Source organism: Filicampus tigris, chromosome 16 (genome assembly GCF_054856515.1).
Source record: "Filicampus tigris isolate MCC_2025a chromosome 16, RoL_Ftig_1.0, whole genome shotgun sequence".
Classification (NCBI taxonomy): Eukaryota; Metazoa; Chordata; class Actinopteri; order Syngnathiformes; family Syngnathidae; genus Filicampus; species Filicampus tigris.
In genome coordinates, this window is record NC_141232.1 from 3880098 (window position 1) to 3904583 (window position 24486).

At 52.5% G+C, this 24486-nt stretch overlaps 5 protein-coding genes across 10 annotated transcripts; 2 read left to right on the forward strand and 3 right to left on the reverse strand.

The window, feature by feature from the left end:
• Nucleotides 1–94: 94 nt before the first annotated feature.
• Nucleotides 95–5483, reverse strand: casc3 (casc3 exon junction complex subunit). Its single transcript, XM_086056841.1, has 12 exons — nt 5252–5483; nt 3961–3985; nt 3796–3851; nt 3527–3724; nt 3086–3234; nt 2845–3006; nt 1958–2739; nt 1540–1713; nt 1363–1461; nt 1118–1284; nt 835–1021; nt 95–383 (listed from the first exon to the last, which is right to left on the reverse strand). The coding sequence occupies exons 1-11, from the start codon at nt 5441–5443 to the stop codon at nt 875–877; spliced, it is 2151 nt and encodes a 716-aa protein (XP_085912967.1). The 5' UTR covers nt 5444–5483; the 3' UTR covers nt 95–383; nt 835–874.
• A 152-nt stretch (nt 5484–5635) lies between these two features.
• mettl23 (methyltransferase 23, arginine) lies at nt 5636–8795 on the reverse strand. Of its 2 annotated transcripts, XM_086056893.1 has the most exons (6): nt 8157–8795; nt 7973–8124; nt 7294–7398; nt 6988–7225; nt 6777–6861; nt 5636–6318 (listed from the first exon to the last, which is right to left on the reverse strand). In XM_086056893.1, the coding sequence occupies exons 2-6, from the start codon at nt 8075–8077 to the stop codon at nt 6150–6152; spliced, it is 702 nt and encodes a 233-aa protein (XP_085913019.1). In that variant the 5' UTR covers nt 8078–8124; nt 8157–8795; the 3' UTR covers nt 5636–6149. The 2 variants fall into 2 exon arrangements, with proteins under 2 accessions (XP_085913019.1, XP_085913018.1); XM_086056892.1 differs by having other exon boundaries at nt 7973–8794.
• jmjd6 (jumonji domain containing 6, arginine demethylase and lysine hydroxylase) lies at nt 8311–10741 on the forward strand. 2 transcript variants are annotated; one of them, XM_086056880.1, is made up of 7 exons: nt 8311–8759; nt 9025–9413; nt 9484–9622; nt 9698–9770; nt 9981–10116; nt 10239–10368; nt 10449–10741. In XM_086056880.1, the coding sequence occupies exons 1-7, from the start codon at nt 8631–8633 to the stop codon at nt 10578–10580; spliced, it is 1128 nt and encodes a 375-aa protein (XP_085913006.1). In that variant the 5' UTR covers nt 8311–8630; the 3' UTR covers nt 10581–10741. The 2 variants fall into 2 exon arrangements, with proteins under 2 accessions (XP_085913006.1, XP_085913005.1); XM_086056879.1 differs by having other exon boundaries at nt 8312–8759; nt 9484–9770.
• A 431-nt stretch (nt 10742–11172) lies between these two features.
• Nucleotides 11173–15387, forward strand: LOC147134175 (uncharacterized). Of its 3 annotated transcripts, none has more exons than XM_086056858.1 (4): nt 11173–11397; nt 12430–13489; nt 13899–14004; nt 15069–15387. In XM_086056858.1, exons 1-4 carry the CDS (start codon nt 11257–11259, stop codon nt 15181–15183), a joined length of 1422 nt encoding a protein of 473 aa, XP_085912984.1. In that variant the 5' UTR covers nt 11173–11256; the 3' UTR covers nt 15184–15387. The 3 variants fall into 3 exon arrangements, 2 of the variants coding, with proteins under 2 accessions (XP_085912984.1, XP_085912985.1); XM_086056859.1 differs by having other exon boundaries at nt 11174–11397; nt 14653–15387; XR_015090256.1 differs by having other exon boundaries at nt 11175–11397; nt 13563–14004; nt 14653–15387.
• Nucleotides 15388–15503: 116 nt separating this feature from the next.
• Nucleotides 15504–24097, reverse strand: mvp (major vault protein). 2 transcript variants are annotated; one of them, XM_086056830.1, is made up of 17 exons: nt 23934–24097; nt 22554–22744; nt 22288–22483; nt 21968–22088; nt 21227–21358; nt 21007–21101; nt 20688–20924; nt 20327–20452; nt 20191–20244; nt 19712–19933; nt 18918–19369; nt 18701–18845; nt 17698–17909; nt 17514–17630; nt 17292–17418; nt 16105–16293; nt 15504–15858 (listed from the first exon to the last, which is right to left on the reverse strand). In XM_086056830.1, the coding sequence occupies exons 2-17, from the start codon at nt 22715–22717 to the stop codon at nt 15739–15741; spliced, it is 2709 nt and encodes a 902-aa protein (XP_085912956.1). In that variant the 5' UTR covers nt 22718–22744; nt 23934–24097; the 3' UTR covers nt 15504–15738. The 2 variants fall into 2 exon arrangements, with proteins under 2 accessions (XP_085912956.1, XP_085912957.1); XM_086056831.1 differs by lacking the exon at nt 20191–20244.
• Nucleotides 24098–24486: the final 389 nt, after the last annotated feature.

The following is a 24486-nucleotide window of genomic DNA, read 5'->3' on the forward strand; positions in this document are numbered from 1 at the left end:
AAGTGTACAAGTTCAATTCGTTTACTTGCCTGTGACCAACAAACAAAAACAACAAATGACTACATTTGCCATCTTGACGTTTTTTTTTTTCCCCCCCCCCCCTCTCCATGTTGCCACAAACTAAGGTGGACTGGAACCTTCATAACTATTTTGTCCACACTGTATTTTAGCCCCGAACGTCAAGGGCGGGCTGAACGAGACGAGTGTGCGGCCATTTGGCGGACGCGCTCACGTGACCTCACAGGCAGGAGCGCCACCGCCGTCCAGGCGCGCACGCTTCCAGCCAACGTGCTGGAAGAGGGAATCCAGCAGAGTGGCTGTGGGTCACATGACCGGCCGGTCCAGACGGACGCCGCGTGTCGGACTGAAGCTCCGCGTCGGACCTGACGGACAAAAGCAGTTTAGCGCAACGACGGCAAGGATTCGGTCACGGATTGGCTGACTGTTTCCCAAAGTAAACGCAGATGTTTGCAAAGATCTTATTTTGATTCGTCACAAAAAGCTGCTTTCAGGAAGGACTTTGGAAATCACTGAAGAAATATCGAGGCTAAAACCGGAGGATTTGGACAATTTCAAGTTAATGTCGCTATATGATTACGTGACTCGATAAAAGATTAGTCGTCACTTGATATTTGTGGTTAATAAATCATTATTACTATTGATCACAAATAATCGGTAATCATTTTGGCCATAGTCATTTAGTGAAAAGTCCTTCCTAAAGCAGTAGGAAACAATCTTAATGATCAAACGGCGCAGCATATGCCAGTCGTGGCCATTCGGCTCTTCCACAAAAACAAAGCGATGATGCGGTCGGCTCGCGTGACACGAGCTCACCTGCTTGCGCGCGGCTGGTCCGCAAGGGGGCGGGCGCGGCTCACTCGGAGGCAAAGGGCACTTCGGGAGGGGGGGGCTTGACGGTCACGGGTTGGGACGTGCGGCGGGGCGGCGAAGGTTTGGGTTGAGCCTGCTGCTGCACCGTGTCGTAATAGGTCACGCCCCCGTACGTCACCTGCGACTGACCCTAAAAGGCAGGAAGTGGCGGCGCATCATGGTCACACTCCGTCTCGGATCGACGGCCATGTGCCATTTTGAGACGGAGCGCCGTCTCTCGCCGTACCTGAGGGCTCGGGTACATGGCGGGGTAAGGGAAGGTCATGACCCCTTGCGGTGGGTAGAAAGGCGGCGGCAGAAGTTGCTGCGGTTGCCCTGGCGACAGAGGCACAGGCGGGCCTCCATAGAGGGCGGGGTTTGCGATGGGGCCTCCCGATTGGTGCGGATGGAGACCTGAGGCGGCGACAAATACAAAACGCATAAAAAATAAAAAAAACATTTGGGACATGCTCGAATGGATTGAAGACCAACCCGGATGGGGGATGTGCATCTCAGGCTGGACCAGCATGCCTTGGGGCGCCATGGGGGCCGGGGCGTCGCCGTGCGTGTAAATTGGTCCCTGGTAGGTTACTGGCGAACGCAAACACAATCGCTTCAATTAGTCGCCGACTCAATGGCGGTCAAGAGGCGAACGAGAGCAACCCTAACTGGGCTCGTAGTAGTGTCCCTCCATGACGCCCATGTGCAGGGGCGCCGCCGCCTCGGCCACGCCTCTCTGCCTCTGCGACGAGTAACGCTTGGCCCTGTTGGAGCCGCCCGACAGCTCGTCCAAAGCCGAGAACGTCGCCGGCGGCCCGCCGACGTGCAAGCCGCCGCTCAGGCCTGTGGACGACAACAAAGAAAGTGGTAATATCGGTCCTCCGATTGGCCGGTGAAAAACCCGTCGCAGCCATGAGGGTTGGAGCTGGGGCGGGCATGTGGCAAGTTACATGTTGGATGCATGACTAAATGCCGGTCCCCGTTACATACTTGCATTTGAAGGAAGTACATATGCTCTGTATGAAATATTGAAATTTTGTTCGCCAAAAAGCTCATTTTCTCCTCCAAGAGGTTTGTCCCGTCTCACCTCTGATCTCCGAGTGGACGTAGGAGGCGGGGTTCTGGTTCCACGTCTGTCCTGACACCAGACTCAGCCGAGCCACGTCCTGGTCTAGCTCGGCCACGCCTCGCCCCGCCCCCGCCGGGTTCTTCACTCCCGCCGCCGCCGCCGCCGCCGCCTCCTCCACCGACGTCTGCTTGCCGCCCAGCTCGGCCGGCCGAGAGCGACTCCTGCGGGCCAGCGAGTACGACTTTCGCTCGACGGGTCGCTCGGCGGGAGGCGAGGCTTCCCGGGGGGCCGCCGAGGCGTTGGGGGGTTGGGCGGAGGCGGAGCCCCCCCGTTGCTCCGCCGGCTGTCTCCGAGGTGACGCGCTCCGATACGGCGCGTGCTGAACGGACGGCGTGGCGCTACCCGGGAGGCGGTCCTCTTGGCTGAGCGGGGGGTCCTCGGCCGCCCTCCCCCCGCCGCCGCCGCCGCGGCCTCCTCTGCCGGCCACACTCCTTTCCGCCAGCGACTCGGGCGGGGCTTTAACACCCGCTCTTTCTCTGGCGTGAAGCTGAGGAGCGTGCGATTCGCTCCCCCCGTACTGGGGCTGCTGTGAGGAGAAGTGGGGGGGTCGGCTGCGGGATGCGTTGCTCCGCTGGCCGGACGCGAGTGGTACGGAGGCGGGAGATACGTGATGAGGAGCGCCTCGGGCGGCACCCCCGCCACCGCCTCCTCCTCTTCCCCCCCGGTTGTTCTGCCAGGAGCGCAGCGGTCGCTCGCCCCCGTCCCGCCATCGCTGCTCTCGGTTGGGGGACGCGGACGACCTGCACACACAAACAAACTTAACTGAGCGCCACGCAAGACGGGGCATGATGTTTTTTTAAGCCTGTACACAATACACCCCAAAAAAATAAAAAGAGCTCCCTCACCGCGGTCGGCGATGCGTGAAGGCGCGCTCGCCGTTGCGGATGTCGTAGCCGTAGCTGGCGATGAGCTCCTCGCGACTCTTGGGCGCTTGCTCCTCCTCGCGGAACTTGTCGTGCTCCCAGCGCCCTTCGTCCTTCCACAGCTTCCGGTTTCTGCCTTTGGGCCTGGACGGGGCACGAGGGGACGAGGTGAGACGGCGTCGCCCAACGGCGACGGGCGGCCAAGCAAGGCGCCGCTCGCTACCTCTCCTCCTCCTGGGCGTGGCCTCTGACGTCGTGCTCGAAGAAGAGGCCCTTGCGGGGGATGTAAGCCGGGTTCTTGCGGTCCTCGTCGTCATCCAGCTGCTGGCCCGACTGCCCTCCCGCTTTGGTCTCGGGGTCCACGGTGGACTCCTGCGGGTCACTTGGAGTGAGCGAGTCGAGCGGCGCCGTTCGACCCGAGCGAGCTTACGACCTCTGAACGGACCGCGTCGCGCGGCGATGCAGGAAACATTTCCGGTGGAAAGCTTAGACGGCGTTACGAGTTTCCGCCGTACGATTTAGAGTTGTAATCGCAAGACCGTGAAAGCCCGATATTTGTGGTGACGCCGATCATACTGTCAGGATTTCGGCTCGTGTGACAATTCCCGAACACAAAAATGCTTCGTGCATCAAGTCCACCGGGTAAAAACTTCACGCGGCTAACCTGACCGTCGCCGCTCTGCCGCTCTCCTGCCGACTTCCCCTTTTCCTCCGACTCCTTCTCCTCTTCACTCCTCTCTCCCCTGCCTTCGTCGTCCTCCCCCAGCGCCGGTTCAGCCGGAGCGACGAGTTCGGACCGGCCGGCCGCCGCCGGAGCTTCTTCCTCACTGTATCCGTTCGCGTCCTCCTCCTCCTCGGCCCCCTGCGCAAACAATTAGTTCACGTTTCCCAAGACAGGGTCGAGGTCGCGCTGGCATCGGCGGGCGCCTTTACCTCAGAGTGGGAGGCGTTCTCTTCCGGATCCGCACTGTCGTAGTCCGAGAGGACGGCTGGAGTGTGCAAATACACGTTGTGAAACATGTCAGGTATGGCACGAGCGCAAAAGCAAAGCACAAGCGCAAAAGCAAAGCACAAGCGGACGACCAAATGAGATCTTACCTTCTCCTACTCCATCTTCACTCTCCTGCAAAAGAGGAAAAAAAAAAAGCAAAACTTCACTCCAAAAATAATTGACACATTTAAAGGCCCCGTATCACAATGTATTTTTAAAAAGCGAATCTCTGATCTCCTTTTATTAGCTTTGCAAGATCATTTTGGTTGTGAATGTCCAGGACGCCCTTTTGCAAGCTACCCGAGTTGGTCAAAAACAGATGGCCGTTTAAACGCTCAGCTTTCTCTCTCATATTCAGTGTGCAGACAAGCTTTGCTCTGATTGGATCACTGGTTCGCTCAAACTGAATATGGAAAACTGCCTCGCTCTGATTGGTAGTTGGCAATATCTCAGCGTCTTTGGCAGCCTTGTCTGGAATTCGCCCAGAAACGAGCAACATTGAGCGACGTGGACGCCCTGCGCTTTTGAGGCTGCACACAAATCACATCGGAATTGATCACTAAATCAAAATATTACTTTTGAGAGGCAGATTGAGACAATTTTACACAAAGCAGTGTAGTCAAGTTGTCAATTTGATGATCGAACGTGTATTAATTCGGTTGACACCATTGGCGGGCAGACTTTCTCCGTGTCCGTTTGGCGCCCTGCCTGTTGTCAGTGCAGACAACACTGCGTGTGACTTTCGAGTTCTAGCGCCGAAACGCTCTTTGAGTCGAAATACTTAACCCAAAACAATACCAGTACTTATAACTTACGGTACCAAGTCATTTTGTCCAGCTGAAAATGTTGTTTCCGTATTGATACCTGTACTTTGTAAAACAGTAATAGAGTATTGTCCATCTTGCACACTCCCACCTTCCAGCTCATCACTTATTCAAAACCACCCAAAAAGCATATTGATGTCAGACTTCATCCAGGTCAGACATTTATTTGAACCAAAGTTATCCATAAAGAAGTAAGGGGTGGGGGGTTGATGCCATGGGACCTTTAACATCCTGCTGGCTTAATCTTGTGGCCCGACTGATTACATTGAGTCATGTACAGAAGCCCATAAAGACGACTGCTGGGCTTTTCAAGTTGAAAAACAGACATAAACAGAGTGACGTCACGCAGAGGGACCTGAAGCCAAGTCGCAAAAAGTAAAATAGACATTGCACCCTTAGAGCTTTCCTTCGTGTGACACGTTTGACGTGTTCGCGTAGACTCGCGAACGAAGACGGTTTCTCGGACAACAAGCACGGAACTTGAAGGAAGCTTTTACTTTCGCCATGACGACATTTTATGCAAGAAGGCGCCTGGTGGGCGCGATAACGTTAGCATGAAGCTAACAGCACTCACACACTCGGACTGCACTTCCTCCTTAGCCTCGACGCGGTCGGAAGCGGTCTCGGCCGGTTCGGGCTCTCTGCCGCCGCGGCTCTTGCTCGTCTGGGAGCCCGACTCTCGACTCTCCGAGCCCGAAGCGGACTCGTCGTCGTCATCGTCGCTGTCCTGGGACGCGCGCCTCCTCCTTCGCCGCCGGTCCGCCATCTTAGCTTCCACAGGAATGATGCTGGAAACTCAGATGCATTGTGGGGGAAACGGTGTCTTCTTCTTTGTCGTCGTCGTATTCTCACACTTTGCTCATTAGCGCCCCCAGCTGACTCTGACTGTTAATTGCTCTTTTTAGGATTTCAGTAGCCAAAACGGCTTTATCAACACAATACATGAGGATGCGGAAGATAGGGATTTTTTTTTTTAATTCACACAATGCAATGTACAAAACTCTGGGAGATAAACATTTGTTTTTGTGCAACAAGTCCATGGAAAGACAAAAAAATAAAAAAATAACACAATAGAAAAAAACACCAAGTAGTCATTAATATTCTATTTACATTCAGTGTTCTTCATGGAATTAAAAAATGTTACTCCATATTGGCAGTTCCACGCTATCGTACGAGGGGAAGTGATTAGGGCTGTTTGCAAATATCATTTTCATCCCATTAAACATTTTTGAGTGGCAAACTCGTTTGAACGTACTTACTAATACAAATATGTTTGAACGCATTTAAATACAATTACAATGAGTTTGCCAGTCAAAAAAATGTACTCCAAATTGGCAGTTCCACACTTCTGCAATGTTGTTATTAAATTACTGGAAAACTGACAATATTTAGAGAACCATTCAATGACAGTTTTATTTCACAAATAGTCAAATGTGATTATAAAATAGGAGGAAAGATGTGGACATGGCCTTTCACGTGTCCTTGTCCGTCTTGAGCGTCACAATCATCATCTGAATGGTGTGGCTGCCGGGAAGATTGGATCCCGCCAGCTCAGATTTGTTGGCGTCAAATGTTTCCAGATCAACATCCATGCAGGCCAGCTTCCACTTGTGCAGCAGCGCCTCGATGCTCCAATCCGCACTACAAGACGTGCAAAAGCAATTCTGCTAAAACAATTGCTTTTGTACTTCGTACGCCTGCCGTTACAATGTGTGCGTGTTCACAATCATTCACTCATTCCATCCCATCTCATCACTAGATAACAAATTATATAACAACCCCTGTGCAGTAATGGGAGAGAAGGGAATGACTAAATCATTCTGAACACAGCTGCTGTGTTGGCACTGTATGGGGGTGATAAGTTAAACTCACTACTAAGGGTGTAACGCTAAGTTTTTTTGGTCGATACGACACGTATCGATATAAGGCCTAATGATTTGACACAAGGCAATATCGCTTTAGGCAATTCACTATAAATCATACTGTATAGAGGATAGGAAGTGATTTGCAACACAGTCATTGAGTAATGTTGTGTTGATAAAAACAATGACCCATAATGCATCAGTCAAGTCAGAGAGCAGAAAGAAAAAAAAGGAGACCTTCGTTCTTGGTATGTCACCCAAAACTGAGCACTGGGGTTCTTTCGCAGAAGAAAAGCCACAGTGACCAGGATGTCTTCAAAATCTGCAACGAGTTGTTGGAGACACAAGTGGAAGATGGGAAAGAGCAAGTACAACCTTTCTACTTCCTGCAGAATACAAGTTCTTTGTGTGTCAAGCGGGTCGTTTCGGATCAAGTGCACGTGGTTACCTCGCGGCTCGTAGAAAACATCGGACGCCAAGATGAGGTGGAGGGGCGGAAGCTGGAGCAGGTGGGGGGAGATTTCACCCCAGGTGAGAGGCAACGTGGGCACGTCACACAGACTGTTGGCCTCACAGCTGCGTCTGCAGTTCTGCAGGCACGCTGGCGCGTTGGCGTCGTCAGACAGGATGACCTTGGCGCCGCAACGGGACGCCAGCACGCCTGGAAGGCTCACGCCTGCGCCCAGCTGCGGAAACAAAGACGCCATTCGTCATCATCAATGTCATTGGCAATGTGCGTGTCCGCCAACCTCACCTCCAGCACGGTCTTGTCTTTCACGTCAGCTTTTCTGCTCCAGATGTACTGAGCCAACACCACTGCACTGGGCCACACATACATGCCGTACTGCGCGTCCAGCACCTGTCCGCACAGAAAATAACATTTACAAAACCACATTCAGTCATTTCTTTATCGCTCAGATGGACATACATTAATTTAGCAGAAACCTTGCACCACCAGTGCATTTGTTGTTTTAGCAGTGGAATAATCATCAGAAAAACGAGAATGTCACTAAGCAGAGCGCAGGTCTCCACCAAGAATCAATAAATGCAAACAAATCCATCTATTTGGGCATGACATCACACCACGGATTTATTTATGAATGGACTAACAATCCCGTTTAGTCACACGCACATTTTGTCGGTGAGAACGTGATTTTAATGTATACATTTAAAAGGCTAAATAAAACTTTAATTTCAGTTTTCTGCTTTGCCTCGGCACGGGAGCGTTCAAGGACCACGAGCAAAATGGGATATTTCACAATTGGACGGAAAACCACCAACAACGAACAAAACACAAGCAAAGGCTACTCAGGGGCCGCAAGCGGAGGTTCCCGAAAGCGGCAAGTTGTCGTTGCAGTGTTTTGTCAGTGATATGGGCCACTGTCAGCCATCCGTCCTCGCTTGCGTGCCCCTTCGGATTTCACGAATTTTACCTCAGGAATAGACACACTCAGCGACTCCTGCGCGTCGTTCTTGGTTTCTTCAAATGTGAATCTTCTAAGAGCCACTGTGGTAGTTTCGGGTCCTGTGTTGTTCATCTCCTCTTAGAATATGTTAGCATACTTTGGAGCTAATAACTTGACAGGCGGTGGTGAGCACTCAGTAGAAATGTTTGGAGCTGTCGATGACTCGATACGTCTCATGGTCGTTGCGATTGCTGCTGGCGCATCTTTTCCGGCAGGGAACTTTATCAGCCAATCACATCAGCGCATGTGCCCGGCGGTAAGGCCGGTCGTAAATTTAAACCAATAGGAAGACCCTACTTTGTATGAGCGCTGGCCAATGAGCGTCGATTAAGTGCTTCGGGGCGTGTCCCACGGTGACAACCAGTTGCGATAGCATTGTATCCTTCTGCTGTGTTGCCCCCTCGCCATGCAGGCGCCGTGAACGTGATCATCTTCAGTGTCATAAGAGTTGACATGGAGCTACGTTGGACATGTTTCCACGTCTTTGCAAGGGATTAGCTCGCTGGCTACCTCTCGGCCCTGCTCACAACACAGAAGCGAATGAGCGCACAAAGCGTTAGTTAGCTCCTCGTTAGCTTGTTAAGTGGCGTCGGTGGCTGAACTGAAGGAAGGAAGGCAGGAAGGAATGAACCACAAGAGCAAAAAGAGGATTAAAGAGGCCAAACGGAGCGCCAGGCCCGAGTTGAAGGACTCGTTAGACTGGATCAAGCACGCTTATCATGACACTTTCAACGTGTCGCACAGCTCCGTCAAGGTAACTGGCAATTAGCACGCGTGGCTAAGCTAAAGTCAGCGAGCCGCGGCTAACTCGTCACGCCGACGCTCTTTCCAGAATCTTCTCAACGTGATCGCGCAACCCAGCGAACATTTGCTCGATCGTAACTCTACTAGTTGTTTCAACGATATCCTCTGCGGAATAACAGTCGTGCAGGCAGACGATGAAAACGTCAGGAGCACAGTAGGCTAGTCCAAATGTTCAAAGATTGATAGTGTGCTTTTGTCCACGTTTGTCGCCACAGGACAATGTGGAACGAGTAGACGCGCTGCGTCTGAGCCCCGACAACTTCATCGAGCGCTTCGAGAGGCCCTACAAGCCGGTTGTTCTGCTCCGCTGTCAGGAGTCGTGGGCGGCGCGGCAAAAATGGACCGTGGAGCGGCTCAAGCGCAAATATCGCAACCAGAAGTTCAAATGCGGCGAGGACAACGACGGCTACTCGGTCAAGATGAAGATGAAGTACTACGTGGACTACTTGGAGAGCACGCGAGACGACAGCCCGCTCTACATATTCGACAGCAGCTACGGCGAGCACGCCAAACGACGAAAATTGCTCCAGGACTACCAGGTGCCCGTCTTCTTCACCGACGACCTCTTCCAATTTGCCGGAGAGAAGCGGCGCCCGCCCTACAGGTGAGTGGCCCTTGCAAGGACCTTTTTCAAGTGGCGACCTGACGCGATGCCATTTTTTTTTTGTCCTCAGGTGGTTTGTGATGGGCCCCGCTCGCTCCGGCACCGGCATCCACATCGACCCGCTGGGCACCAGCGCCTGGAACGCGCTGGTCCAGGGCCATAAGAGGTGGTGCCTGTTCCCCACCAACACGCCCCGAGACCTCATCAAGGTGACCCGCGAGGACGGAGGCAACCAGCAGGACGAGGCCATCACCTGGTTTAACGTGGTCTACCCCCGCACGCAGCAGCCCGGCTGGCCTCCCGAGTTCCGACCGCTCGAGATCCTGCAGAGACCCGGAGAGACCGTCTTTGTGCCTGGTCAGTGGGAAGTCACATGATCGTTTTTAGTCGGCATGTAGGTGAGCGCACGCCGCGGATGCAGTTGGTCAAGATCCCAAGCCGCAAAGGTTTTTCTCCTTTTTGCATCTTTGATGTCCTTCAGTCGGGTTAGCGCGATAATTTGCCGAGTTCCTTTTTGGCCGATCGCAAATCGACCTCGCGTTGACGTTGTGGTTGTCACGGTAACAGGCGGCTGGTGGCACGTGGTGCTCAACTTGGACACGACCATCGCCGTCACGCAGAACTTTGCCAGCACCACCAACTTCCCCATCGTGTGGCACAAAACTGTACGAGGGCGGCCCAAACTGTCCAGGAAGTGGTACCGGTAAGATGCGCGCCGATGACAATGATAGCGCTGCCGCCTGCCGGGCCATGTGACTTGGTTGAGGGGTGGTCTTGTTAACGAGGCGCATGTTAAGTGTGTTTGCTTACGTGTGCGCCGGTGAGGATTCTGAAGCAGGAGCGACCCGACCTGGCAGCGCTGGCCGACCGAGTGGACCTGCAGGAGTCGACGGGCATCGCGTCCGACAGCTCCAGCGACTCGTCCTCATCCTCGTCCAGCTCGTCGGACTCGGACGTACGTTATTGCCCGTGTCGCTCGTCCGCTTGCTTCTTCCTTCGGACGCCGATGCCTTTCAATGATTTGTGTCTCTGCAGGCCGAGTCGTGTTCGGAAGGAGACGCCACATCCCACCGCAGGAAGAAGAGACGCACGTGCGGCGAGCCGGCCAACGGAGATGCCCGCACTCACGACGACTGCCTGAGTAAAGAGAGGAGCTCGTCGCGCTAATGACGCCGCACGAAATGCCGCTTTTTTTTTTTTTTTTTTTAACCACTCTTTGATGGTAAAGACGTTCCCGCGGAGGAGATGTTTTAACTTGGTTCAGGAAACACATGTGCCTTGTCAAACATCATTTGTGTTGTTCAATAAAATGTTTAGTAAGATTGAAATGGCGCTGAGTGATGTCACCACCAGACTGCAGCCACTAGGGCGGCGCTGTATGAACTATTCCCTTATTTAGTGATGTTTTCCAGGAATATTTTTCCACATTCCCCCCCTTTCCCCGTAGGGAACATGTAACGGATGTTTAGTAGTGTTTTCTGAAGAATTCTTTGGTTTTGTAAAAATAAAAAAAATGTCAACACCCCCCAATAAAAAAAAAAAAATCCTAGCTCCGCCAGTCAATAAGTTGGGGGGGGGGACAAACTCTTGACAAGTGAAATAGAAACAAAAATCTGCTGGGCTGGTTTTAGCCTGCTTAATGAATTCAAGGTGAAAAATGTTCAAGTGGCCCTTAACGTTGGCTGCGAGAAAAAGTTCGGACGCGGCTTTATTTTGAAACATGACCGAACGTAGGCGTGCCAGGGGGCGTTTCCGGGCGGGCGATTGACTCGGGATTACAAAAGCGAGCGCGCTCCTCGCCGGTGAGTGCGTACGCGCGCGCTGGTCAATCAGTCCGTCCGTGATGGATCTGGAAGTGGAGCCGAGTGTCGTCGTGTTCACCGCGTTCGCCCTCCTGGTGGCCGCCGCCGTCCTGTTCCGCCGCCGCCGCAAGGCCGCCTCGGATGACGCGCCTCCGTCCAGATGCTTTGCGGCTCAGCTTCAGGTTGTCGCTTCTTTCTAACCGAATTGTTTACACCGATTGGTGACGCTAAAATCACGCCAAGTAGGACGTGTAAGAGAGCAATCGATGAACAGATAAATGAATCTGCCCTCTCTGAATCGTTTCTTGTCCTGTTGCGATGCGTTCAATGTTAATCGCCTTTATAAACCGACACCTGAAATTCAAGTAAACCTCCCACATAATTGCGACTATACTCGATGGAGCGTTTTCTTGTGACGGCACCAAAAGTACTTTTAATGGTTACTTTGGCAAAGTTCCAAGTAAAGTTTGAAATGAAAACGCCTCCTGGTCTCGGTGAGCCGAAGTGTGCTGACGGCGTTTGGGTGACATGGGCTCACCTTTCCTCTCCGTCCTTCTGACCTTTCAACTTTGCAAAGATGTGCAGCTCAAAGCGTTCACGTAGGTCGGGCTACACCGTTGCGCCGTGGACGGGGGTCGAGTTGATGAAAGGTGTTCCTAATAAAGGGGCCACCGTATGTGGAAGACGTGTGTCAGGGTATCCGCAGCAGGCGGTGGCAGCTTGTCAAGTGCGGCCAGACCTGCAAGTGACAAGATGGCGGGGGGAGGGGCCGTCCTTAATGGTCGTCACCCTCAATCAGAAAACACGAAGACACGAGATAAAAGTTGCAACTGCATGTTGCACTATTGCTGATGCACGCTACTACATGCATTAGCATACTGCATGCATATACATACGTATGTGCGTGCCTCTTTTGCGTGACATTTCAAATGAAACATCAACAGCTAAAATCTTGTCGTTTTATCAAAGTGTATGAGCTTTCCAGTAAAGAATTGAAGGTTGCGCGGGCGAGTGCCACAGTTTGAACACTGTTAATTCTTATTATGCAAGCGAAGAGAGAGAGGACGCTTCAATGCCGCCGCGAGTTTGACCAGCGCTACTTAAAAAAAAAATTTTTAACATATGGCTAGCCATGACATCTGCTAGCCAAAAGCTGAGCTACGTCGTGTTTGTTTACATGACTGGGAATCACCTTTGATCTTTGGTATTTCTAGGCTGTCCCAGAACCAAAAGCGCTTTCAACGGAAGAGCCAGAACCGGTCCAAGAGTCCCAGTCTTGTACAGGAACAGCCTCTGCAACAGATGACAACCTCCCCGAACCAGTTTGTGGATCGGAACCTGTTCCAGAACCGCTGTCAAAGCCTGATCCTCTTTTAGAACCAACAACGAGACTTCAAGTTTCTGAGCTTTCGTCGGCTCCTGTCAACGAATCCCGCTCGGTTAAAGAATCAGTTTCTGAGCCCGAGCCAGTTTTAGCATCGCATTTGGAGTCACAAACTGCCCCTCAGCCAGAACCTGTTGCAAATCCTGAACCAGTTCCAGTGCAAGAAACTAACCCTCAGCTAGAACCTGTACGTGAATCACGTTTAGCACAAGAACCAGTTCCAGAAACTGTTACTCATCAAGAACCTGTACTTCAAACACTTTCCGCACCAGAACCAGTGCCGGGACCTGTGACTCAGCCAGAACCTGTCCTTGAACCAGGTTCAGCACCAGAAACTGTCCCTCAGCTAAAACCTGTATGTGAAACACTTTCCGCACCAGAACCAGTTCCGGGACCTGTGACTCAGCCAGAACCTGTTTTCGAACCACTTTCAACACCAGAGACGGTCTCTCAGCCAGAACCTGCGCATGAAACACTTTCAGCACCAGAAGCAGTTCCCAAAACTGTTACTGAGCCAGAACCTGCAACAGAAACATGTCGCGTTCTGGAACGCGTGTCCGAATCCACAGTAAAGCCTGTGCCGGAACAACTTTCAGTTGCGCAACCAGAACCGGAAGCAGTAGTACTAGTTCCTGATCCAGTATCAGTAGCTCAGGTCGTTCCAGAAGTAGAGTCGTCCTCAAAACCAGCCTTAGAAGCACAATCGGTTGTCCAGTCAGAATCAGAACCGAATGAGGTCTTGCGCTTTGTGGCTGACCCGGTTTTGGTACCCCAGGTTGAATCTGTGTTAGCACTGCTCCCAAGATCCGACCAGAACAAGCCACCGATTCCCGAACCTGTTGCGGAGCAAGCAGTGGACGCGGCGCCGCGAGCGGAGGCGGAGCTTAACGGTAAGAACGCTCACACTCGGGAAGTCGTGCACGATTTAGTCCCAGCAACGTTTTTTGTTTTTTTTTTTAACAGAGGATTTGTGTGATTTTGACGGCGAGTAAATGCGGGTGGGCCGTTGTCACGTGATTTCCACTCAAGAGCTGGAAATCAAAACAATCGGCGCCTCCGGGCAAGTTGGCGTGTTTGTGGGCGGAGTCGCCATCTGCCACTTGAGGAGAGGAGCAGTCGAATGCAGCTTATGAGCACGTGTGTCTCTTCCGGAGTTCCCAGAAGGCCATCGCGCTCATCCTGTCAGGCCGAAGACTTAGTCGGCTGTAATTCAATTAAGGGATTCATCTGCTCGCTGGCGCTGTCACGACTCATCTGAAGACGGCCGGTTGACGAGAAAACCTTCCGCTTGTGTTGCAGGTGAGGCGGCGGCGGAGGCGGAGGACAAAGTGACATTCACGCCCGGAAAGAAAGCCAACAAATTTGAGACGCTGTTGACCAAGGAGGAGATGGAGGAGGAGCAAAGGTCAGCACGTTGCGTTTGTTTCGGGAATATTGGACATCACTTGATCGAGTCAAGTTTCTTTCTCGCTTTTTTGGACGTCAGTTGGTGGCACATTAGCCCAGAAAACCGAAAAGGGCTTTCTTCTTGAAAGAGCTCAAGCTGCGAAGTCATCCGACTGAGGAATTTTTGTCATATTAAAGTTACGCAGCAAAACGCACCCACTTTTAGCCATATCAGGGGGCGGCCATTTTGTCATTTTCTGTCGATAACGACCACTCGCGGCTGACCTGTTTTCTGAAGCCGAGCCATGATTGGTCGTTATCTGAGCCCTGAGCAACTTCGACGTCATCAGTGGACAGAAGTGACAAAATGGCCGCCCCCTGAGATGGCTAAAAAAAGGTGGATTTTGCTGCTTAATTCATATTCCACAAACGCAATATTAATCGGAATGCCGTATTTACAGTAGCGGGCCTGCATAGAACATATTCTGGAAAAAAAATTATGTTTGGATTGACTTCCCTTTTAAGGAGGAAAAAAAAAAAACATTCAATTATTTCCCCTCACCCACGCTGCCAGCACAAGTCAGCCATGACACCAAGACAATATATTTTTAAGCTCCATTTCTATAGCTAGAAAAAAAAAAAATCATTCTTTTGTGTTTTCTTTCAGCTAATCGGTGACCACGAGAAAACCAAATGGAAGATGAGTCGACAAAACAATGCGATGCGTGAAAGTGGACTCGATAAGAGGGGGGGGAAAAAAAAAAAAAAAAAAAAAGGAGGCGGGGAATTACTTTATGCAAACAAGTAGAAAGTCAAAGCGCTGTCTGTCTTTTATCGATCCAGGTTTTGATGTGAAGCCTCAAGAAATTGTTTGGGGTGACCATTTTTAACCACTTGAGCTTGCAGACTCCATAAAGCTAAAGCTAGTTTTCGTCACATCATTCCTGTTAGCATTCCCTTCAAAGCCACGAGATGTTTTGGCGGTCGCTTGACACGCTTTCTCATCCTTCACTGATTAACCAAACGTGTCCATCCATCCGCCATCCATCCATCCGCCATCCATCCATCATGTTGTTCTCCCAGGGTGCAACAAGAGCAGTTGGCAGCCATTTTCTTGCTCCTGAGAGAGAACGCGGAGGCTCTGGGTGAAGTGACGGAGGGCGACATGGAAGAGCAGCTCAAGCTCTACTCGCTGTGACTGCGGCGAGCGAGCCCGCCGCAAAGGCCGCCGACGCGTCGGAAGCCACGCGACGTCGTCCATCGCCTCGGTTTGGCTGCTGCGCGGCCACCGGAGTAGGGCCGCTGCGTTGTTTTCCCCTCAACATTTTTGGCCTCCTTGTTTGCAAAGTAGTAGCATAGCACACGTTTGTTTCCTTTGTACTAAAGTCGTTGGAAAACAAAACACTTGTGCTGGTCTTTTATAAACTCAAATAAAAGGCTGGCCGGGCATCAATTCATCAACTTCCACTCTTATCACATTAAAGTTGACTACAGAAAAAATCTTTAGTCGCACGGACACACGTTTTTGCATAGGATTTATTTCCTTCACATCGACAGAAAAAGTGCAAGCAGTGTGTATCTATATATATACATATATATATATATACACACACATATATATATATATATATATATATACGTATATATGGTATTCGCCTACATTTTGATATTTTTGCGCATTTTTGGTTAATGATTTGATTTTGCTCCGGTTCGCTTTCAAAGCAAAGGGTTTCCACTTGCCGTTTCCACGGCATCACTGGGCAGTCGATGGCAGCGCCCCCAGCAGGCCGTTGGCGGTGGTGAAGAGGTTGATGGGGGAGGAGCCATCCGTGATGAGCGTGGACTTGAGGCCCAGCGCCTGCAGCATTTTCACCTAAACACAAGAGACAAAAGCGGCGAGGTCACGTGACCTCGGAAGCGCGGTGGCATATTCGCACAGCGGCAATAACGTCAATTTGGCGGGGCGGACGCAAAAACGAGTTTTTATCTTGTTGCTGTTGAGGTCGGCGGCGGATAGTCATGTTCTGCCACCCGGAGGCATCCCGCAGCTGGTTTCCAAACAGTTGGATCGGAGCTCTAGCGTTACTTTGAGCAACATCTTGCGAGAGTGCGGCCGTACCTGCAGCTCGGGTCCGGCGCGCGCCATCTCGGCCAGCGTGTCGCTGCCCAGGCTGGTGACCAGCTGGCGGAAGCGATCGCTCTCGATGTTGGCCAGCCGCTCCTGCTTCTCCACCTCCAGTTGGTCCATCTGCTTCCTGTAGCTCAGCTCCTGCTCGCGAGCCTTGGCCAGACGCTCCAGCTCCGCCTCCTGCACCCACAGGCGCTTATGAGACCCGTTCTGACGGCGTTCATCGGAGGGCCCGCCCTAACCGTGACATCGCAGAAGGATGCTGCGCGGCGCTCACGAAAAGTATGCTTTTCGGCCATGAGAACTATTTTCAGAATTCTAATGATTAGACTCACCTTTGCCGAAACTAGTTTGTCTAAAATCGAGCATGGCTGGAATTGAATTTGTGTGTGCTAATTTTCACAACAATAAATTAATGGGTTGACAGGTAAAGACTACAAATAGCTCCTGTGGCTAGACAGTTTTCAAAGTTCATTTTTTGTTGGGCTGTTTCGAGGCTTTGAGGGAAGTCAAACCAAACCTATTTTTTCAAGAATATGTTCTATGCAAGCCCGCGAGATGAAACAAGGCATTCTGATGAATCCACCTCGGGCGGCCATTTTGTCGCTTCTGTCCACTGAAAATGACATCACAACTGCTCAGGTAACGACCAATCACAGCTCAGCTTCAGAAAAGCGGTCGGCCGTGATTGGTGGACAGAAGTGACAAAATGGCCGCCCTCTGAGATGGCAAAAACAGGTGGAATTTCCTGCTTAAAGAGGAAGTCAACGCAAACATTTTTTTTTTCAAGAATATGTTCTATGCAAGCCCACTAGTTGAAACAGGACATTCTGATAAATATTGCGTTTGTGGAATAAGTGTTAATCGGCTCGTTTTTAGCCATCTCCTGGGGTGGCCATTTTGTCTTCTGTCGACTGCAAATGACATCCCAACTGCTCACAACGACCAATCACGGATCAGATTCAGAGAACAGGTCTGGCGTGATTGGTTGTCGTGAGCAGTTGTGATGTCATTTGCAGTCGACAGAAGACAAAATGGCCGCCCCCGGAGATGGCTAAAAACGAGTGGATTAACACTTAAAGGTTGGAGTGCGTTTGAGGGTCAACATGAAAGTTGAGCCCCCGAGAGGCCCAACCTCCCAACGTTTTTGTGTGCGGCGCGACAGGTCGCCGACGCACCGCTTCGATGCGCTGAGCCTCGGCCTTCAGCTTAGCCTCGTGGACAGCCGCCTCGCCTTGGATGCGAGCCGCCTCGGCCCGGGACTGGGCTTCGGCCTTGGCGGCCCCGGTGCTCTCCACGGCGGCGCTGAAGCACAACGCGGACGGACAAAGATGAGGACGCGGACGGGCGGCGAGGAAGGCGCGGCGGCGAGAGGAAGAGGAAGAGGAAGAGGAAGGCACCTGAGGGCCTCCAGCTCCAGGAGCTCCTTCCTGGCCCGCTCGGCCTCCGCCTGGTCGGTGATCTTCTGCCGCTCCAGCTTCCCGCGGGCTTCCTGCTCCAGACGCTCGGCTTCGTGCCTGCGGGCGTCCCCGGCGCCACTTATCAAAATGTCGGCTTTGGGCGCTGCGGCGAGATTCTGCTGACCTGGCGGCGGCCTCCTGCGAGTTGGTGGTGATCTCGATGGCCAGCTGGACGCTCTTCTGCAGGGCGTCGCGCGTGCGCTGGTCGACGGGTTCCACCGACTGGATGTCCACGCTGCTGATGACCAGGCGGTTCTGGTGGAAGCGCAGACTGGGCCGCACCGCCAGCTTCTCGTCAAAGCCGAACACGGCCGAGCAGATGATGCGGTTGGAGTTCTGCCAAGGGGAAGCGCAACGCCACATCTGAGCGACTGCCGCATTGTTGTTGTTAGAATTAGGGATGGACCGATTATCGGCCGGGCCGATAATCGCCACCGATATTTGGCTTTTTGACAGATATCGCCATCGGCCTTTTTTTTTTTTTTTTTTTCCAACTCTGCTGGCCGATAAATAAATGAATTTAAAACTGCGGAAATCAAAACAAAGATATGTGAAAGTTTAACATTTCTGTCATTTTGATTTACTATAGAAAACCACATGGAGCTATTGTTTAAGTTTTCATTTATCCTTTTTAAGACATGCTGACCACCCAATGTGCCCCTCTGAACTTTTTGTTACAATTTTATCACAGATGCATGCTGTCCAAAATTTCTTGTCATAATGATTTAAAAAAAAAAAAAAATCACCATTATGCAAACCTGAAAGACAAAGTTAAGAGTAAATTTCCTTTAGATTTTGATGCCAGTATTTTCCTTTTTACTGAAAAGGAAAATCTGCTCCAAATATCGGTTATCGGCCTACTAATAATAAACGGCATGGTATCGGCCCTGAAAAAAAGCATATCGGTCTATCTCTAGTTGTAATGCGATGAATATTTAGCGGAAATACGGCGGGACGGCACGAGCTTTGAGTGAGGACGGACAGAGAAAAGAGAACGGGAGAAGGTTATGCAAGAGTGCGAGTCCAGGACAGGAGTAGCGAGCCAGCTAGGCAGAGAAGGAAGGAAAGAAGTAAGGAAAGTCTGACGCGGTGCCAAAGTCATTACAGAATCCGAAGCGGCACCAAACCTTGTGGAAGTCGTCAAACTGCACGGAGGCGACGGCGCCTCGAACCCGCGACGCGATGGCCTTGCAGGCGTCGCCCACAAAGTCCGGCACCGAGAAAAGGGCGGTGGCCTCGGCGGGGTCCACGGGTGGCTTCACGTCAAAGTGCCTGAGGGGGCGACAGTGGCATGTTACTCGCACGCACGCACGCAGGCACGCAGGCACGCTCCAGCAGACGTACCAGTTGTACGAGAGCTGCAGCTGCAGCCTGGCGTGGTCGGCCGTCTCGATGGTGATGATGTCGGTGAAGAAGTCGGGTCCGAGCAGGAGGCAGACGGCCTTGATGACGTTGCCCCGCTTGGGCCGGTCGCCGGACAGCGACAGGACGGTGAACTGCTCGTCGGGCCCCAGCATGACGCGCTCGGGCCCGAAGACCACGCGGGCCCTCTTGGCCCGGTAGTCGTAGACCTGCACGGCGGCGTTGTGCGGGACCCGGAAGGAGACCACCAGGGTCTTGTCCCTGGGCTTGGGCCCCAGCTCCTCGCTCTGGCTCTGGCTCTTTCTGTGGTTGGAGCGGTCGGCCAGGGGGTCTCGAGGGGACGCCAGCAGGGCCTCCACGTTGGCGGGGAGCGGCTTGGACCACAGTTCCTCATCCTGGGTCAGCATGTACGTCTGACCGATCACGGCGCGCACCTGACACGGAAGCAGTCGGCGTGTGAGCGGACGACGTCCGATTCTCACGCGCCGCCTCCAAATTTCCGGGTGAGCCCAAACTTTTGGAAGGCTAATGTGCTCTTCAAAATCTTCGAGCTTCTACAACTCGTTAGAGACGATAGAATTGCTCATGAGCAGGGTTAGCGCATACATCATCCGTTTTTGGGGGTTCATCAATCAATCGGATATCTAAATCAACGCTGAAACTTCAGCAAGGTCTCCAGACAATGATCAAAATAGTGGTCAAATCATTTGATCACTCATTAATCAATGACTTGTTGCACTTCTAATTTCCTGACTTTTTTTTGTTTGGGGCGTCACCTTTCCGCTCTTGATGTCCCTGACGTAGATTCCCTCGTTCTCGTCCAGCGGGATGGCCTGGCGCCTGAGCAGCACCTCCACCTGGGAGGGGGGCACGTACTCGATGGGTCCTCGCAGCATCCAGCGGTCGCCGGGCCGACGGAGGACGGCGCCGTGACGCCGCCGCTTGCTGCGCTCGCGCTCGTCCGCCTCCTCTTCCTGCTCGGGCTCCACATCCCCGTGCTGGCAGAGAGAACGGGGGAGGGGCCGGAGGAGGGCGGAGACCAGGGTTAGCGAGCTGATGCGCGGGGAAGGGGAGCGGGGCGGGGAGGTGAAGGGGGAGCGCTGGAAAAGCGGGGGTGAAAGTGGCAAGCCGGGCGGATCGCGTGACATGCGAGAGGGAGGGCGAGAAGAGGGGCGGGGGGTGGGGGGGGACACCTCAGACAGGAAGTCACCCTCATCTCCGTCCCAGTGAACTTTTTTCATTTCGCACAAAATACCTCAGCAGCATGTTTACGCTTTTGCCTTTGAGGCAAAACAACAGAGATGGCGCCCTACAAACACAACATGGCCACCTTCAGCATCGGAGCGGCGCGGGCCCCAATGTGCTGACCTTTGTGCCGGTGGAAGGCTCACCTCGTGGGTGTCTGTGAAGGCCTCAGTGGCGCGCAGCACCAGGCCCTCCTCTTCAGACAACACAAACACGTCCTGAATTCCTCGCTCCAGACGCTCGCCCGGCTGTAGGAAGAACGAGCGCTCCCCCTGGTGGACAAAACAGCAAGCGCTTTCAGACTGTTGGATAGGTCAAGTATTTCATTATTTTTTTTCCCCAAACCAAACCGTTGAAATTTTAGACCACTTCACACTAGACACCCATGAAGTAAAAATAAAATGAAGTGGCTTTTGGCTTTTGCCTCAAAGCGTACAAAAATCAAGACAGACCTTTCAATGAACTGGCCCGAAAAAATGAGTCTGTCTTGCCCCGCCCCCCACTCACCTTAATGACCCTCTTCTGGCCCAGTTGAGGTTTCCCGTCGAGTCCGACCGGGTCCAAGATGACGCAATACTGGCGCGTGCTGAGCGTGGTGACGTTGACCACGCCCACCACTTCCTCGGCCACCGAGGGCACGTGAGCCTCGCGGTCCTCCAGGGTCACCAGCCACTCTTCGCCCGTGCGCCGGTCGTGACTCCCCGCGTCGCGGAAGGGTCGAAGGGCGCGCACGTGCAGCGCTTTCTGAGGGGACGGAGGTCACCGGCCACACCGTCAAGACGCACGCCGAAAAACGCTAGTTTGAGAAAGCTCGGGAGAGTCGCACCTTGTCCGTCAGGATGAAGGCGTTGACGATGTCGATGACCTCCTCATGGGCGCCGGGCAGGTACGCGCCCACTTTGCTCACCAGCCATTCCTCACCTGAACACGACGTGCGCGGCAGGTCAGGTTTGGAAAGCAAAAGGCTGCGTAGCAGCCAATCGGAGGCGAATCCGGCCGCCGCAAACAAACAGGAAGTGTGGCAGAAGGAAGGAGGCGTGTCCCACCCGTAACGCGGTGCACGCCCCCGCGGTCCACGCCCTCTTTGCGCGCTCGCAGTCGTATGGCCTGGTTCTCGCCGATCACGGTGGCCTTGATGGTCTCCAGGACAACCACCTCCTTCTTCGGGATGTACGTGCCTGACGAGGAAGATGAAGAAAACGATGCCCGCGAGTCTGGGAATCACGATAGCGAACGCAGTCCCTCCCCGATCGCTAGCTACAAAGGTATTTTCCGTGGACATTTTAGGAACCTTCTAGAAATCCTCTTAAGAGTGACTAGGGAATTGAGAATGTTGAATGACTGCATTTGCAATCAGTTTCCGTCTCCCCAATCAACACGAAGGGATTTTTAGGAGATTTTTTTAGGAACTATGAAGGTGCACAAGTTGAAGAGGCCAATCCAACCGGGCTGTTATTTTTTAAGAAATCTTGTCACGTTGCTAGTAAGCTCCGCCTGTGTTAAGTAGCAGATGTATGAAGGACGTTTGAATAGCGTTTCCCATTGTATGTTAGCATTAAGCTAGCAGACTTGTTTTTGTGAACATTGTGGGGCCTAAACATAGAAAGTGAAAAACTATTTTGTGCCAAGTACAGTAATTGCCCATGTCATGGATTTAATTTTCTAGCCCCACCCTGATTTGAACTTCAACAACTTTGTCCGCGTTTTGTTTGGAGAGTTCCTTGGTCTTGAGGGCCGCTGTGTTGCGTTAGCGCTGCAGCCCAAAAGCTGCGCGTGCAGGCGCTCACCGGGCCCTTCGAAGAGCCACTCGTCTCCCGCCACCCGCCTTTCTGCGCCGTCCACAAAGTCGAGCAGCGCCTGCAGACGGAGCGCTGTGTCGGGGTAAACCACCTGCAGGGGGGTCACGTCCTGAACACAAGCAAACAAAGTCATCACGCTCACAGGCGACAACCGTTTCACAATGTTTTTTGGGTTTTTTTTCCCCCCACACTCGCTCGACATAAGTACATTTTATGTCTTGGCTTGATTTGAAGTGCGCTTCAATATAAGCTTGATTTTGAACGAATTGAATTGAATTTGGTAAAAGAGCCTTGGTGTGCGCTCCCACCTGCTGGATCTCTTCCCCGGGGTAAAGCGGGAACGGATCCCTGGTGAGGCGGATGTCCAGGTCGGCGTGCCTGAGCTTGGCCTGGCCTGAGCCGTCGAAGCGAACGTGGCCGTTTTCGTCGCACGCCACCGGGTTGACCACCACGCAGTAGTGGCGCGGGGGCACCATGATCATCCGCACGGGTGCAAACAGAACCCTGCCCGGGTCACGTGATGTTAGCAACACGCACGGCTGTGGCGTGCTACCACGTGGGCGCGCCTTCTGACCTTTCGTTGTCCTGGCGGTAGTACGTCTGCGGTCCGATCTCCACGCGGGCAATGTTGGTGTTCTGGTCCAGCACGTGGATGTAGTGGTGAGGCGGGATCCGGATGATGGACGCATCCACCGGGACGTCCGTCTCGGACGGGCGATTTGCAGACTTCTTGGACATCGCGCCAACAACAGCCGCACCCAAAACCTGAACGGGGCGGACAAAAGGCCCGATGACGTCATCGGTCATGAAATTCTCATGCATTCCCAAGGAAGTGGGAATTTTGCAAACCGTGCCATGATGTCATTGTTATGCAATCAGTAGTGATGTCGTCCGTCCTCAAGCCTTACATGCGGTTTCAGGGAGTTTGTCTAAAGAGGTTGACCAGGCTGGCTCTGTATTCATTACAAATAACTTTGTTGTGTGTCTTGGGTGTAGGTAGGAATGTGGCGAGATGGGTGCACACATATACGCGCTCTCACACACACGCAGGGCATTGATGCTTAAGATTGAGGAGTGGCCCGTTGACAGCCAGGCTTTGGGACTTGAACTTTCAACGGACACGCCCACCCACTGCCAGGTAATCGAGGGCAGGGGTGGGCAATTCCGCTCCTCGGGGGCCGGGTACCCTGGATGTTTTTTTCATGTCTTCCTGCTGCAACACACCTGTTTCAAATGATCAGGCTTGTTATCCATCGTCATCATTTCATTTGAGATCATTCATATCATTTGAATCAGGTGTGTTTAGCGGGGCAGTCAAGGTGCAAAGTGTATCCGATAGACGGCAGCCAATCACAGGGCGACCATTGCCACACAAGCTTCAGGAAATCAGTTCAAACAAAAACATTCCTCCTGCTGCAGACCACCCAGATTAACAGTGACGTCACAAAGAAATGCACGTTGGCTATTCATTTCAAAACGTTTCAACTTTTCCAACATGACACTTCATCGTTGGCAGACGTGCACGCGCACACCCACGCAGAAACCTGACCAGCGTGTTTGTGCGCGCGCCTTCTTCCGGGTTGGCGACTGAACCAAACGATTCATTTGATTTATTCTAATTTCACAGATACGACGTAGGCGGTTCAAGTATCGCAGATACAAAATTCGATTTAGAAACCAGTAAACAGATGACTCAATCTCATTTGGGGGGGGGGGGGGGGGAAACGAGTCACTGCCGTGACGTCACCCGCAACATTGGCCCACCGCAGCCCACCACAAAGCAAAGACCAACTCGGTCCAAAGTTGACTTTTTGCTCAGCAAACGTCAGCCAAAAGACTCTTTTGCTTCCATTTCCACACTTCCTGACCTTCGCGAATATTTTTAGTGCGTCTGCAGAGAACAAAGTTGACACGTCGCCATTTGTTGATTTGATTTGCTCAGTGTCCTCCTCACCTGTCAGGGATTTCTTTCTTTCTTGCTTGCTTGCTTGCTTGCTTTCGGCGTCCGAGTGGACCGAAATCGCGTCGCAGACCGGAGTTGCGCAGGTGAGCACTGGGACGCTGAACGAGACGGCTCCAGTGGGCGGGGCCGCTGTTCATATAACGGAAGTGAGCGTGCTGAAACTCACGTGACTTTCCGGAGTTGACGGCGGACTGGGAGCAAATCCAAGTAGAGTGCATTTTGCGTATGTGTCAGCTTTGTTGTCTGTGGAGCCGACAAGCGACAAGACAGACACATACACAAGAGTTTCTTTTAGGAAACCTTTGACAACTCAAACGTCTATTTAGTTGCCTGCTGGTATTAGCTATGTACTACATCAAGCCCAGCATACTTTGGTTTGACCGCACGTCGTGACGTCATCTCGTTTCCGCGGTAACGTCGAAAGTTGCATTCTTGTTTCCGCGGTATTGTCCTAAATTCCACGGCTGAGAAAACCTTTTTTTTGTGCACTAAAGACAGCGGGGAGAGGCCACAGAAAATGCACTAACTTGTAATGGTGAGAATC